Below are 15,935 nucleotides of genomic sequence, written 5' to 3'. Positions count from 1 at the left end.
TACTGATGTGCCCTTTGTACTTAGAAGTGGTTTTAAAACAAAACAAAGGCTTTTATCATATGAAATTGATCCCAAACACGTGCATCGCAAAGTGGCAAATAAATCCTGTATTTGACATTTAGCGGAAGCATTTAACCACCATATCATTTTGTCAAACAATTCAATCAACACCTTTATTAATTAGTCCTTTGTTGTCGATAGCTATAAAATGCAATCAGCTGATTATTGATTTTCTATCCAAATCTTAATGAGGTCAAGGTGAATTCCAAGCATTGTCTGATCAGGTAAAGTGCTAGAAAATCGAAAAAAAAAAATAAAATAAACAAGATGGAGGAAAATAAATTGTTATAAATATTTCTTTCGCCAAATTCTTTGGCAAATGACACATTTTTATCGCCACAAATATTATTTTTTTCGCAAACTGTCCACCAGCGGAAACTCTGCTTTCAACTCTGTTGGACATCTTGATTTTGTGTGATCTCAACCTCATTTGCAAAGAACTCTGAGTGTTGGAAGTTATATATCTGAATTGGTCTATTGCATCAGTTTGTTCCATTTTGTCAGAAGCCTGAAAATGTTCAGTAGTTGTGGTTTATTGATGTTTGTTCATGTGGTTTCTCGTTTATTATATAGATTAGGCTGTTGGTTTTCCAGTTTGAATTGGTTTACACTTTTCATTTTTGAAGCCTTTCATAGCTTGCTGTTAGGTTTGAGCAAAGTCTCCGTGTTGAAGACAGTACTTTGACCTATAATGGTTTACTTTTACAAATTGTGACTTGGGTGGAGAGTTGTCTCACTGGCACTTGTACTCATGCCACATCTTCATATATAAATTGGTAAACAGTGTTTCTTTTTATGGCAGTTTCACTGTGTTATTAAAATGAATCTTTTTATGCCATTGTTGCTGTGTATTTTGAAGATTGGCTACATTATCCAATCAGAATGAACGTTACAAACACATGTTGAATTAGCATATGTATTACTATTACAGGATGACAGTAAGTCAGGTCACAGGAAAGGCATGTTACCAGCTGTAGATATGGATGTAATCCGCCAACTGATGGATGACCTTTTACCTGATTTACATGGCACTGCCTCATTTGATTCCATCCTCCAGAATCTAATCAGAATGTTGGATACAGAAGACGAGGATCTCCATAAAAAGATCTGTGATTACATCATTTCTATACATAGGTTTGTGTAATATTGAATCTTCGGTTTTGCTCACTGTTGAAAGCTGTTTAGCTGTAACTTGTGATAGTAAAATTGGTGAATACATCATTTCTATACATTGGTTTGTGTAACATTGAACCATTCCCAGTAGTATACATTTTTTTATTTGGAGTAATTCACAAGTATTATATAGCGTATGGGTTTTTGCTCATTGTTGAAGGCTGTTCTGTAGTGTAAATAAACTCATCATTGATATCAGGAATAAAATTTAATATTTACGCCAGCTGCGTGTTTCGTTTACGAAAAAATCATAAATGACGCTTAAATCAAAAAATGTTATTTGTTCATATCTTTTGTTTTTGTCTCATCAGCAATTATACCATATCTCCTGATTAATATGTTTGATTAGGTTTGCTAATATTTATTAACAGAAAGGATATGATTGACAACAGGAGCAATTAGTGATCTCCAAGTGACCTGGACTAAGTTATTAGTATCAAGTTTATCCTCTGAATGTGTTTATTATTTTTTTTGGATGCAGTTTGATAGATTGATGTAAAATTAATATAATAACAACAAACACTTCAATCTTTGTTTGAGACCACACTTTATTGGGGCAAAATCAAGCTACAATAACTACCTGTTGCAATAAAGCGACCGAAACAATTAGTAATAAATAATAGAGGTGTTCCTGGCAATTTAAATTAAAGGGTGTGTTATCAGAATAAAAAGGTGGTACATTACACAACAGGGAAATAACTGTAAAAATCTGCCGAATGTTTTAATCACATTCTGTTGTTAAAGAAATATCAAGCTTCTCAATGATCAAAATTAGTGTTTGTCAAACTTCTAGATATCCATAGAATATATATAATAGATCAGCCAAGTAGTTTTTAAGGGCATACGATACAGTTACAGGGGAGGTAATGACGTTGCTAACGTAAAATGTTATTTTCGCGACGTCAAATTGTGACATATCGGGGAAAAGATGCATTTTTCGACTGATTTTTATCATTCAAGCTGATTTAATTTGAAAACGAGTTCATGGACCCCTATTTTTCAAAACAGCAATTTGTTTCATTTTGCAGGGAGATTATGTGACCCAAATTTTATAAAACTGTAAATAGAGGATTTTTTTTAATTTTGATAAACATGCAGCAAAAAATGACGTACTTTCCTCAATTCATGAACATTTGATAAATATGAGTTATTTCTGAATAAAAAATGCATAATTTTTTAGGATACTTATAAAATACAGAAATTACCGATTATTTAACAAAAAACAATTTGTGTTTATCTTTTATAACAAAAAAGTTATGTCTTTCTTTCGAAAAAGAAATTACGGCCACAAATCTGAATTTTGAGCAAATATACAAAATTTCGACCTCATTTTACTCAAAAAGTAGCACATGAAGGTATATTTTTTATTACATATTTGATTTAATCAGGTAAAAAGTAGCCTATATGCAAATTTTCACGAACTTGTAAATACAGGATCAAAACTGTATCGTATGCCCTTAAATTGGATGATTAAGGGGGATAAATATACATGTTTTGGTTACTGCAAATTTGGAAATTATTGGAATGTTTTTATTGTTGCAAACAAATCAACATTTATATTCACAACAATATAAACTTGCATTTTGAAATTTTTTAGTTGAATTAAACAAGATTTTTTCACAATATCGCAAAGATAAAATCACATTTTAATGTTAAATTACAAAATCGCAATAATAAATGCAAGAATTAATTTCTGAATTTACAGTTCCTTTTTGGGTTGGACTTTTTTCTGTTTCGCTATTGTTCAAATTCAGTACAGGATTAATGACTAGGACTGCTAAAACTGGAAAAACTACTACAGTGGAGAATAATTTATTTATTGCATTTCAGGGATATAGGTATACAGGACCATTACCTAGACAGAATTATCAGTAAATTGTCTGTACAGCTAAGTGGAGATAACCATTCATTTAAAATGGATGCATTGAGTACCCTGAAGGTGATAGGTGTAGACAGACAGGATGTTCTAGCTATTATACTACCAAGACTCATAGACTCTCAGGTAAATGTAGAAATAAATTAATTTTGGATGTAACACGTCTTCTGATTGGCTGACGGTGTTTAGTTTATCATCCAATAGACATAATTTAGTGATCATGTTACCGTGACGTCATCAACCTTTTTTCATGGTTTACTCCGGTTTAAATGGAATTTAGAATTAGATTATAAGAAATAACTTTAATATTTTATCTTTTATCTGTCTATTCGAAATAATATAAAAAAATGTGGTGCACACTGTTAAATAACCCGCTACAAGCATTATTCAGTGCGCACCACATTTTTAGCTCACCTGGCCCGAAGGGCCAAGTGAGCTTTTCTCATCACTTGGCGTCCGGCGTCCGGCGTCCGGCGTCGTCGTCGTCCGTCGTTAACTTTTACAAAAATCTTCTCCTCTGAAACTACTGGGCTAATTTCAACCAAACTTGGTTACAATCATCATTGGGGTATCTAGTTTAAAACTTGTGTTCGGTGACCCCGCCAACCAACCAAGATGGCTGCCATGGCTAAAAATAGAACATGGGGGTAAAATGCAGTTTTTGGCTTATAACTCAAAAACCAAAGCATTTAGAGCAAATCTGACATGGGGTAAAATTGTTTATCAGGTCAAGATCTAACTGTCCTGAAATTTTCAGATGAATCGGACAACCCGTTGTTAGGTTGCTGCCCCTGAATTGGTAATTTTAAGAAAATTTTTGCTGTTTTTGGTTATTATCTTGAATATTATTATAGATAGAGATAAACTGTAAATAGAAAAAATGTTAAACAAAGTAAGATTTACAAATAAGTCAACAGGTTCAAAATGGTCAGTTGACCCCTTTAGGAGTTATTGCCCTTTATAGTCAATTTTTAACCATTTTTCGTAAATCTTAGTTATCTTTTACAAAAATCTTCTCCTCTGAAACTACTGGGCCAAATTTAACCAAATATGGCCAAAATCATAATTAGGGTATTTAGTTAAAAAATTGTGTCCGGTGACCCGCACAACAAACCAAGATGGCCGCCATGGCTAAAAATAGAACATAGGGGTAAAATGCAGTTTTTGGCTTATAACTCAAAAACCAAAGCAATTAGAGCAAATCTGACAGGATGAAAGTTGTTTATTAGGTCAAGATCTAACTGTCCTGAAATTTTCAGATGAATCGGACAACCCTTTGTTAGGTTGCTGCCCCTGAATTGGTAATTTTAAGGAAATTTTTGCTATTTTTGGTTATTTTCTTGAATATTATTATAGATAGAGATAAACTGTAAATAGAAAAAATGTTTAGCAAAGTAAGATTTACAAATAAGTCAACAGGTCCAAAATGGTCAGTTGACCCCTTTAGGAGTTATTGTCCTTTATAGTAAATTTTTAACCATTTTTTTCGTAAATCTTAGTTATATTTTACAAAAATCTTCTCCTCTGAAACTACTGGGCCAAATAAAAGCAAACTTGGCCACAATCATCATTGGGGTATCTAGTTTAAAAATTGTGTCCAGTGACCCAGCCAACCAACCAAGATGGCCGCCATGGCTAAAAATAGAACATAGGGGTAAAATGCAGTTTTGGGCTTAGGGCTATTCCAGTAAAAATTATCCAGGGGGGGTGGAACGCCACTTATTTTTTGACCCCCCACCTATGGAAAAGATTAAAAAAATACACCCCCACCTAGAACATGTATTTTCTTCCAAGACCCCCTACCTAGAGAAAAAAAATAAAAGTTAGCTAGTTTTTTAAAGTATACAAAAATGTTGCATCCTGTCAAATAAATGTAAAATTTGTTGGTTTATCTATTTCAGTGCATCCAAAAAGGGGGGGCCCTCTGGCCCCCCCTAAATCCGCCTCTGGTCTCAATGGCAATCATACCACATCTTCTTTTTTATACTAGCTATGTTGCTATTAAAATATAAAATGAAACATGTAACAATGTTATGGAGCAGCAGACGACAGATGCAACATGACGGCAATAGCTCACTGTGACCGAAAAAGGGGGGTGCGATTTTAATTATGGCCCATTTTATTTTTAAAACTGTCAATAACATTTTCAGGTACGACATATTCTTCAGGTGGGGAAACTGGTTGGCACCAACCATTTGATGTTCAGAGTTTAGTTTGAGCCATAAAATATTTTTGGTAGGCACAATGTAATTCTTTTTTTATTTTTTGTATTTCTTATATACATTTTTTTTTTCAATAGGCAAATGTTGAGGAAGATGATATACTCTCCTGTGTAACAAGGCCATATTTTTCCGCAAAAATTAGGCCATTTTTTTCCTTCAATACCACCCACGCAACATGCGCAATAAAAATCTAATTGTCTGTGCCAAATATAAATATTTTTTTATGGACCGCATAGTTTGGATGTCACCCACACATATTTTTTTGTGGGGAGACGGTATACAAGGGAGAGGGTACTTGAAGTTGTTATCAACTGTATGCAATAAAATATTATTTGGGACAAAAATTGCAAAGAATTGGCCAGTCCACCTTATTAAGGACATATTCTTTGCAAGGAAAGAGATTTAAGTACAGCAAATTCTGCCATTTCAATTTCAATGAATATACAATAACTTCTTCCAACCGCAACAATATTTAAGTTAACCTTTATTTACAATGTTTAAACTGGTACTGTTGCCTTGTTCATGTTCATGTTGGTTTTTTTTACATTAAATTTGGGTCTTCGTCGATACCATACTTATTCCAGACGTTCCGTATCAGAGGACATTTCAGGCAATTCCTCTGCACTTCTTGTATCATTATATCTTCATCACGGTGACAAGAATAACAGTATAGAGTACCATTAATTCATAGAACAAAACAACAAATCGCTGAAGAAGTCATGTTTACAAAATGTCAAAATGAGCCAAAGACCAAAAAATGACAAGGACAGTTAAGCGTCTTTTATGGAGACAAAAACTATATTCCTAAAAAGTCTATGGGGTTCTTCAATCGAAATAATAGCAAGCTAAACTAAATGAGATTATTATAAGGGCTAAATCTCGTCTGTACTAGCCAAATTTAACAAATTTAAAGTTGTTTATAAAAAAAATATATATCATGAATGATGGTTAATTACGTTTTTCGGGTTATCAGTTAGACCGCATGGTTTTATTATTACAATAGGAAAACACCCGAGACGTGAAATCGCATGGTTCTATTATCATAGGTAAACATCCGAGACGTCCCAAAAATATATAAGTGCTCCTATTATTGGAGGAACATTACACAGTTGTGTACACACACATGGCGGCATGGAACACGATCGGAAATTCATTTGACGATATCTAAACGTTTCGAAACGAAGTGAAAAGTATCGTGCGCCACGTGGGCGCTTACATTTGTCACTGTATGCGCCATTTCTTGTCAATATGCGCTATAGGCGCAGGGGGCACGTCCTTCCCGATCACTGGTTTGACAAGAACACAAACGGACGCTTAAAATTAGTGGTCTGCCAACTTTATTTGCAGTCGGATGACCTTTTCAGGAGAATCTTCCTTCACAACAGGGGGAACAATATGTTTCAGAAACCCCCCACCAACAGAAATGAATTTAAATCGGGACCACCACCCTCCAGAATACAATTATGTTGATAACCCCCCACCTATGGAAAAAAATATCGTCGGCGTTCCGCCCCTCCTAGGTAAATTTTACTGGAATAGCCCTTATAACATAAAAACCAAAGCATTTAGAGCAAATCTGACAGTGGAAAAAGTTGTTTATCAAGTCCAGATCTATCTGCTCTAAAATTTTCAGATGAATTGGACAACTGGTTGTTAGGTTGCTGCCCCTGAATTGGTAATTTTAAGGAAATTTTGCTGTTTTTGGTTATTATCTTGAATACTATTATAGATAGAGATAATCTGTAAACAGCAATAATGTTCAGAAAAGTAAGATTTACAAATAAGTCAACGTGACTGAAATGGTCAATTGACCCCCTAAGGAGTTATTGTCCTTTATAGTCAATTTTTTAAAATTTTCATAAAATTTGTAAATTTTTACTAACATTTTCCACTGAAACTACTTGGCCAAGTTCATTATAGATAAAGATAATTGTAAGCAGCAAGAATGTTCAGTAAAGTAAGATGTACAAACACTTCACCATCACCAAAACACAATTTTTCATGAATATATCTGCGTCCTTTGTTTAATATTCACATATACCAAGGTGAGCAACACAGGCTCTTTAGAGCCTCTAGTTTATGTTATTTCTTCATAGACAGAAAAAATATTACAGTCATTCCTTAAATGTATTAATATTATTTATGGTAAAATCTCTTTAAACTGTTGACAGGCAGGATGTTCTAGCAAGACTCATAGACTCTCAGGTAAATGTAAAAATGTATTAATATCATATACAGTAAAACCTCTTTCTATAATAGGATTTCATGAAAAGGCATAGCTACATTGCTAACCCTACATAATATACAGATCAGCAATGGCATCTGTTAGTCATGTTGGTGCAACAAGGAAATGAAATTGTAGGATATTTGTACTATTAATTATTTAAAACTTTTAGGTGGAAATATGTGTTACAGGGGTCAAACTTTTGACTCAGTTTAAACATGCAGACATATCATATCAAGCCTTGACTAAAAAGGTTTGAGAAATGTAGCTTGAAAATCAAAACAAAATTTATATATTAATGTCCTTCTAATTATATCATAGCAAGTTAAGGGAACATTGTTGCATACTTTCATAATAACATATATTTGTCTTTAGCATGAAATATCAGCAGTGAGAAGTTTACTTTGCCTACTTTTCATTTCATAACATCCTATTTGTAGTTGACTTGATTGATTTATATTTAAACATGAAGGTCTTTCAATACCATGACTTTCATTCAGACAAGTGACTAGACAACCTTCCATAGATAACATGTGAACAGCATTGTTGGCATAATCTGACACTAATATTAAACCTTTGGAAGTTGTAACAATGTCCCAAGGATTAAAATTATTTTTAGAGTTTATTGTGGGATGACCATTGTATGTCCATTTTAAGTTTCCATATTTTCCAAGTACAACCACCCTACCTTCCCATTTATTTGTGATGTCAATAACACATATGTCCTCATTTATATTTGTTGTGATTACACCTGGTAATGTAAATAATCTCTGATTGTTTGTGTCATACTCATATGTTCTCATGTGTCTACAGTTATAGTCATAAACTAATATTCCTCTTCTACTTTCCGCTTGTAGTGGGAAATTATTTCCCTGATCCTTAAATCCTACCAGAATGTTTTTGTTAGTCATGTTAGTTGCATGAATTCCTCTGGCATAAAGTGGTGAGATAGACATAAATGTTCCTATCTTACTGTCTGATGTAAAAGTTGATAGGCATTTTATTTCTGATGATCCAATGACAGTGAAAAATGATTTATTATCCTGGGTTTTTGTCCAGTCAATAATATCTACTTCAGTATCATTTGCTATACTTGTAGTAATACATTTTGAATCTTTAAATTCAAAGGATTTAATTGTAGATTTGTTATAAAGACACAAGATATTAGTATTATTTTCCAAAGTTTGAATCCTGTAGATGCTTTTCTCTATATCTAATGTAAATGATCCAGTGATTTTGCACTCAGGGCCAATTAATACAGAACCAAAGACTTCTTTTGTATTTTCAAGATTTCTTGTTTCGGAAAATAATAATTTTTGTTCAGATATTGTATTCACTGGTCTTGTAGGTAAATCATTGTCCAGTTTACCAGAAGCTGTAAAAATAGCTGTTGCATTGTGGGATTGAAATGTCTCTTCAATATGAGTTTTGTTTCTTGTAAGGACATCACATTTTTCTACAGTTTCCTTCAACTGTGTTGATATTTCTTCTTCCCTTGGCTTCCACAGCTTGTCTAACTCTGTGATGAGATTTTCTCTTTGCTTAGTGATGATTTCTTTAAGTTCACTTTCCTTTTTCAAGATCCTTTGTTTTATTTCATTGTATTGGTCATTTTCAACGGATTTCATCTTTTTTAGTTCTTTTTCAAGGTCAGTATAAAAAGGCAATTCCTGGTGAATTTCACTATCCAACTCCTGCAGTTCTTTAACTTTCTTATGATACACTTCAGCTATTTTTGCTAGAGTATGAGTTTGGTGGGATTCTAGAAGACAAACCGCACAAAGCAAAATCTTACAATCCTCACAGTAAATAATGCATTGTTCAGCATTGTGAATCGAACATTGAATATCTTTCAGGTCTAAATGACGAATAGTTTCACTTGCTCCCAAGTTACTGAATTCTTTTAGATCAAGCACCTGGTGAACTTCAGTTTTCTTTATTTTTGTGTGAATTTTAATTTTACATCCCTCACACAGAATTAAATCACAGTTTACACATTTATATTTTGGTTCATTTGAAATTTCACAGAACTGACAAACCATTAAGTTCTGAGCCATTTTTAGGCAGATTTAATAGGGTGTTACTATACAAAATTATATGTTTTTTAGACTTTACTCTTGTTATCTAAACCACCTGATAATAAAAGGTGAGTATTCGTGGTTCAATATTTATAACTATTTATCTGATCCCGATATTTCTTATTTGCATTGTAAATAGATAAAATATTATCTCACTATACTATAGACTAATTTAACATTTATATTTTGACAATTATCTATAGAGAATTATGATGTATTCCTGTGTCCTAATAAGTGTCAACTCCGATTGCCTGAAAAAATAAAAGTCCAGTTCCTGAGTCTTCAAGAAAGTCCTTCTGTCCCTCATTACAAAAAAAAACAGTGAAGAGCCAGTACAATGGCACAGAAAATCTCCCTGCAGAAATATTTTGGTTGTTTGAGGGAGATTTCCCTGTTTTGAGATTTTGAATGTTGACACCTATGTTATGATCCCACCTGCTCTTATTCCTGCTTTCTTCTGTCCCATGTATCAAAGAGGGAAAAGGGATCAGCTTACCATGAAACTTAGGTCACATAATTTCAAAAACTAAAACTAGGAAGAGAACTTTTGAAAATACTGTTGGAAATTCAGTTTTTTTGTTTTTGTCCTTTTTAGCTTACCTGGCCCAAAGGGCCAAGTGAGCTTTTCTTATCACTTGGCGTCCATCATCTGTCATCCCTCGTTGGAATGAAACCAAACATGGCATGAATGTTCCTTATAAGGTGCTGACCAAGTTTTGTTACTTTGTAGCCGATCCATCATCCAAGATGGCCGCCAGCCGGGGACTTAGTTTAACAAAGGACCCAATGGGAAATACATACAAATGACTTCTTTTAGAGAACCACTGAATGGAATGAAACCAAACATAGCATAAATTTTCCTTATGAGGTGCTGACCAAGTGTTGTTTCTTTGTAGCCAATCCCTCTTCCAAGATGGTTGCCAACAGGGTTTGCTTAGTTTAACATAGGACCCTATGGAAAATGCATATAAAAGTCTTCTTCTACTCACTCACTCCCCCATCAGAGAACCACTGAATTGAATGAAACCAAACATAGCATAAATGTTCCTTTCTTAATGAGGTGCTGGCCAAGTGTTGTTACTTTGTAGCCAAATTTTATCTTTTTTATATGATTTAAAAAACCCAAGTATAGTCAGGTGAGCGATACAGGCTCTTGAGAGCCTCTAGTTTTAAAATTAACATACTATATAAACATGATAAAGAATATAGGTTTACTATATTTAGTCTATGGAATGATTGTAAGGTTTACATGTCTGCCTGGCAGGATTCCTCTGACCTTTACCTCATTGGTTAATATTTAGTTTTCCTTGTGAAGCAATAAATATTTTCTAAGATATTCCAAGGAAAAGTTTAAATATATTTGAAGCATTGAATGATTGTAAGGTGTATACATCTGTCTGTATCAACTGACCAATACATTTTTTCATGTTTCATTATACCCCCGCTTTGAAAAAAGGGGGGTATACTGTTTTATTATACCCCCGCTTTGAAAAAACGGGGGTATACTGTTTTACCTCTGTCTGTCCTTCCGTCAGTCCGTCCGTCCCATGAATATTTTTCATCGCATTTTTCTCAGGAACTACAATATAAGGATTTCTGAAATTTGGTTTCAGGGTTTATATAAGTCTGCTACACTGTTTGATGCCTTTTCAGATTTATCACTCAACAACTTCCTGTTTACCGAACACTTGTACTATTTTACACATGATAACCAAGTTGAAAATTTCAGTTACATTTTTCTCAGGAACTACAATACAAGGATTTCTGAAATTTGGTTTCAAGGTTTATATAAGTATGCTATACCGTGTGATGCGTTTTCAGATTCATCACTCAACAACTTCCTGTTTACCGAACACTTGTACTATTTTACACATCATAACCAAGTTGAAAATTTCCGTCACATTTTTAGCTCACCTGGCCTGAAGGGCCCAGTGAACTATTCCCATCACTTTGCGTCCTGCGTCTGTTGTCGTCGTCGTCCGTCGTCGTTAACTTTTACAAAAATCTTCTTCTCTGAAACTACTGGGCCAAATTAAACCAAACTTGGCCACAATCATCATTGGGGTATCTAGTTTTAAAAATGTGTGGTGTGACCTCGCCTACCAACCAAGATGGCCACCATGGCTAAAAATAGAACATAGGGGTAAAATGCAGTTTTTTGCTTATAACTCAAAAACCAAAGCATTTTGAGCAAATCTGACGTGGGGTAAAATTGTTTATCAGGTCAAGATCTATCTGCCCTGAAATTTTCGGATGAATCAGACAATCCGTTGTTGGGTTGCTGCCCCTGAATATGTAATTTTAAGGAAATTTTGCTGTTTTTGGTTATTATCTTGAATATTATTATAGATAAAGATAAACTGTAAACAGCAATAATGTTCAGCAAAGTAAGATTTACAAATAAGACACCATGACCGAAATGGTCAATTGACCCCTAAGGAGTTATTGCCCTTTATATAGTCATTTTTTTCAACAATTTTCACAAAATTTGTAAAATTTTACTAACATTTTCCACTGTAACTACTGGGTCAAGTTCATTATAGATAGAGATAATTGTAAGCAGCAAGAATGTTCAGTAAAGTAAGATCTACAAACACATCACCATCACCAAACCACAATTTTGTCTTGAATCCATCTGTGTCCTTTGTTTAGTATTCACATAGACCAAGGTGAGCGACACAGGCTCTTTAGAGCCTCTAGTTCTCAGGAACTACAATACAAGGATTTCAGAAATTTGGTTTCAGGATTTATACAAGTCAGCTATACCGTGTGATGCGTTTTCAGATTCATCACTCAACAACTTCCTGTTTACCGAACACTTGCATATTTTTACACTATTAAAATTATCCACTTGCAGCGGGGGTATCATCAGTGAGCAGTAGCTCACAGTTTCACTTGTTGGTCAATGTTTAGTGTTGTCACTGTTTGGCTTGTTTCTTTGACACTATAAGGAAAAGATCACCCATATTAAATGTAAAGAACGATTTAAAGGTGTACATATATGTCTTACCAGGGTTTATCTGACCTTGACCTCATTGTTTTTGATCATGTGAAACAGTAAAATCTTTGTTTTTAACGACTTAATATTAAATTGTGGTCAGTACACTAGGCAATACATCACAGGGTTTGAACTTTTGTCTTTTATACAAATGGCGTCATCAGTTTATTTTTAAGTTTGAATATCCTTTTGGTACCTTTCACCTCTCTTTTATTCGAAAAAAAAAAAAAAAATTGGAATGCTTTGAGATTGTTTGTTGTCTGTCAGATCAAAAGTACAACAATGAAACATACATGTTTGAATGGTTTTACACCAGTTGTAGTTAGTATTTTTTGAGGCCCTTTATAGCTTCCTGTACAGTGTGAGCCAAGGCTCCTCGTTGAAGGCACTCATACCACATCTACCTATATCTATGTAATTTAATTATTTCTATTTGGTAGCCATGATGTCATTTTTTTCAGGTTTCTATAATGAATTTAATTGTGCGACAAGTGTGTGGATTTATGAAACTAGAATTTCTTGGGCAACAGAAAGGATTCTGTAATTCCAACAACATACAAATACCAATTTTAAAAGCCGATCAAACAATCTGCTGTCTTAATATTCAAAATAAAGTTAAACATATATATAATTATTTCCAATTCAAAAAAGGGGGAGTCAATAAAAATTGACAAAATCAAACAATATCAACCAAAAGAACGAGTGAAAAACAACTCTCTTATTCCTGATTTAACAGTAATTTCCTTAAGAATATGGTGGGTTATAATTGGTTTTGAAGGTAGCTAAACTTACAAGAGAAATGGGATGACCTGTTAATAGTATGGTAAAATCACATCTTGCCTAGTATGTGAATATAATCTGAATTGTGTGCTATCCATGAATATTTTTTTCTCTGGAAACATTTCTTTACACTTATAATAAGAATACAATAAACAATAATTTTTTTAAAGCCACAGTTTATTAGGGTAAAATGAAGCTACAAAAACAACCTGTTGCAATAAATGGACAAAAAAATTAGCAATGATTAAGAGAAGTCAATGTGAGGCTCAATGTTTACAGTTTACTGGCACTTTGAAATAACAAAGGCTTGTCTGATGAAATGACTGACACAAAAAATGGCATATGAAATAAAGGTCATAAATGTGTTATATGAATGTGATTAATTTGAAAACAGACTAATTCTACGATCTCTCATGAATAATATTCTTTCCAAATTCTTTTTATGTTAAACTCTCTCTTGATGAACTACTCTCTGAGTGGTGTCCTAGCTTTGTTTACTTTGAGTGTTGGAGGTCTTTGGTTCTACCCATGATGCCCTTGTCAAACCAAAATAAGTGCTTATTGCTTTTTCTATATAGGTATTAAGAATAAGATCATAGACAGATATAGAAGGAGTTAGTTAAATGACATTAATAATTCCAACAGATATGCTTTCTGTATCAAAACTGAAATATATGTCCCACATTCAAGAAACCACATTTTTTTAACGTGACCATATTAATAAAAAGAAAAGAAATGGTAAAAGATCAAATCTGCAGACTAAAGTCAATCACCATTATTTTCACTACTTTGGTAAGAACAGAAATAACATGATTTTAAAGATATGTTAAATTGGGATATTCTCTTATATAAATAGATTAATTTAGCAATGTTTGAAACCCCCTAAAATTAAGTCTCTAGAAAGGGTAAAACATACCCACAATAAAAAGGAGATTACAATTGCATTTTGGCATTCAATATAACTAACTGGCTTCTGTTTTTTGACATGTGATAGGATTTCACTTTTATTAAATCTATAAATTGCCAAAAATTTAACTGAAGTCTTTCTTCATAATACCTTATTGAACATTAAAATATAGGTCACTCTTATGAGTTAAGTTTATATGCAAAATCTGTTTTGGAAAATGAATTTGTATAAAAGAATGCATTTCGGCAATTGGAACTTTCTTAATTAATGATTTCTAGGTCATTTATGGTAAATGTAACAAATGTTGTAGTAGATGATTAGTAAGAGAATAAAAAAAAAATGGCTACACATAGAATAATTGCATGTTAAAAACATGTGGTAAACTTTCAATACAAATATTTTTTTACATAAGAAAAAGTAAAGTTAACTAATATTTATGAAAATACCATAACGTGAATCCATGATCATGATGATTTGGGTCAGAATAGGAAATTTTATTTGTAGTTAATAAAATTCTTCTTGAATTGTCATGTTAAATTTTTTTTAATCAGTCATGTTTGTAAATGGACCTTGGACCTGACTATGCAATGTCATTAGTTGGGTACAGAAATGCTGAAGCATATGTATGTCAAGAGGAAATAATTTTGTTGGACTATCTTTGAAAGAATTGTTTCTATTTGCCAAGAAAAAATTGGGACAAATACAAACGAAAGTGATATAGAAATGCCAAATTGCAGAAATTTGTCATTTTTTTCGTTTAAATTCTTTTGTTTTAAACAGTTGTATTAAAACAAAAAAGTGCTTAACTATTCAATATCTTTAGAAGGAGCAGATAAACAATTGTCAGATGAATAGTGAAATGAACATAACAGACTATAATCTCATATATTCATAGGGGACTGTAATTTTTAAGTGGCAGGTTCAGAGAAAACTTGCATGATACTTCGTACTAATACTTCAAAGGTACAAGGCTTATAATTTGATATGTCAAAAACGCTTTTCCTCTACATAAGACTCATCATTGTCGCTCAGATCAAATTAGTTAAAAAGCCAAACAAGTATAAAGTTGAAGAGCATTGAGTACCCAAAATTCCAAAAAGTTGTGCCTAATACGGCACTGTAAATTCAGAAATTATTGCAGACATTTATTATTATAGTGATTTTGTCATTTTAGACTAAAAGGTGATTTCAATGTTTGTGATATTGAGAAAAATCCTGCTTAATTAATACATTAAATTTCAAAATGTAAGTTTGAATTATTGCAATAATAAACCTGTCCCATTTTTCACAATTATAAAAACATCGCAATAATTTCTGAATAAAATACAGAAATTTCTACCTGGGCAGGGGGTGTGGAAATATTTGTTGTCAGTATGTGTTCCTTGGCAAGTAAAACTGTAAATTTTACATGTCCGGATAAAAAGTTACTTGCTGGCTGATGGCCCAAAAAAATATTGAAATATTTTATTGTTTAGCTAATATATGATTTTAAGCCCTGTTTTGCATCACAAAAAATTGAAATCAATTTGTATATATGTGTAAAATTTAGGAACGTAGAAAATAGGTTCATAACATCAATGGGACAGAAACCCAACTGCAAACCAACCAAATGAAATG

At 33.0% G+C, this 15,935-nt stretch overlaps 2 protein-coding genes across 2 annotated transcripts in view; one reads left to right on the top strand and one right to left on the bottom strand.

Moving 5' to 3' along the window:
* Positions 1-995: 995 nt before the first annotated feature.
* Positions 996-15,935, top strand: part of LOC143058020 (uncharacterized) — a 71,237-nt gene continuing 56,297 nt past the window's right edge. Inside the window, exons 1-2 of the mRNA XM_076231480.1 lie at positions 996-1,194; positions 3,064-3,235. Coding sequence (XP_076087595.1) covers positions 1,022-1,194; positions 3,064-3,235 — 345 coding nt within the window. The 5' untranslated portion in view covers positions 996-1,021. The remainder of the gene's footprint in view (positions 1,195-3,063; positions 3,236-15,935) is intronic.
* On the bottom strand, positions 6,889-9,611 carry LOC143058021 (uncharacterized). Its single transcript, XM_076231481.1, has one exon. It carries the CDS (start codon positions 9,595-9,597, stop codon positions 7,927-7,929), a length of 1,671 nt encoding a protein of 556 aa, XP_076087596.1. The 5' UTR covers positions 9,598-9,611; the 3' UTR covers positions 6,889-7,926.

This window comes from Mytilus galloprovincialis, chromosome 14 (assembly GCF_965363235.1).
Source record: "Mytilus galloprovincialis chromosome 14, xbMytGall1.hap1.1, whole genome shotgun sequence".
NCBI lineage: Eukaryota > Metazoa > Mollusca > Bivalvia > Mytilida > Mytilidae > Mytilus > Mytilus galloprovincialis.
This window is presented reverse-complemented; position numbering and strand designations above follow the sequence as displayed.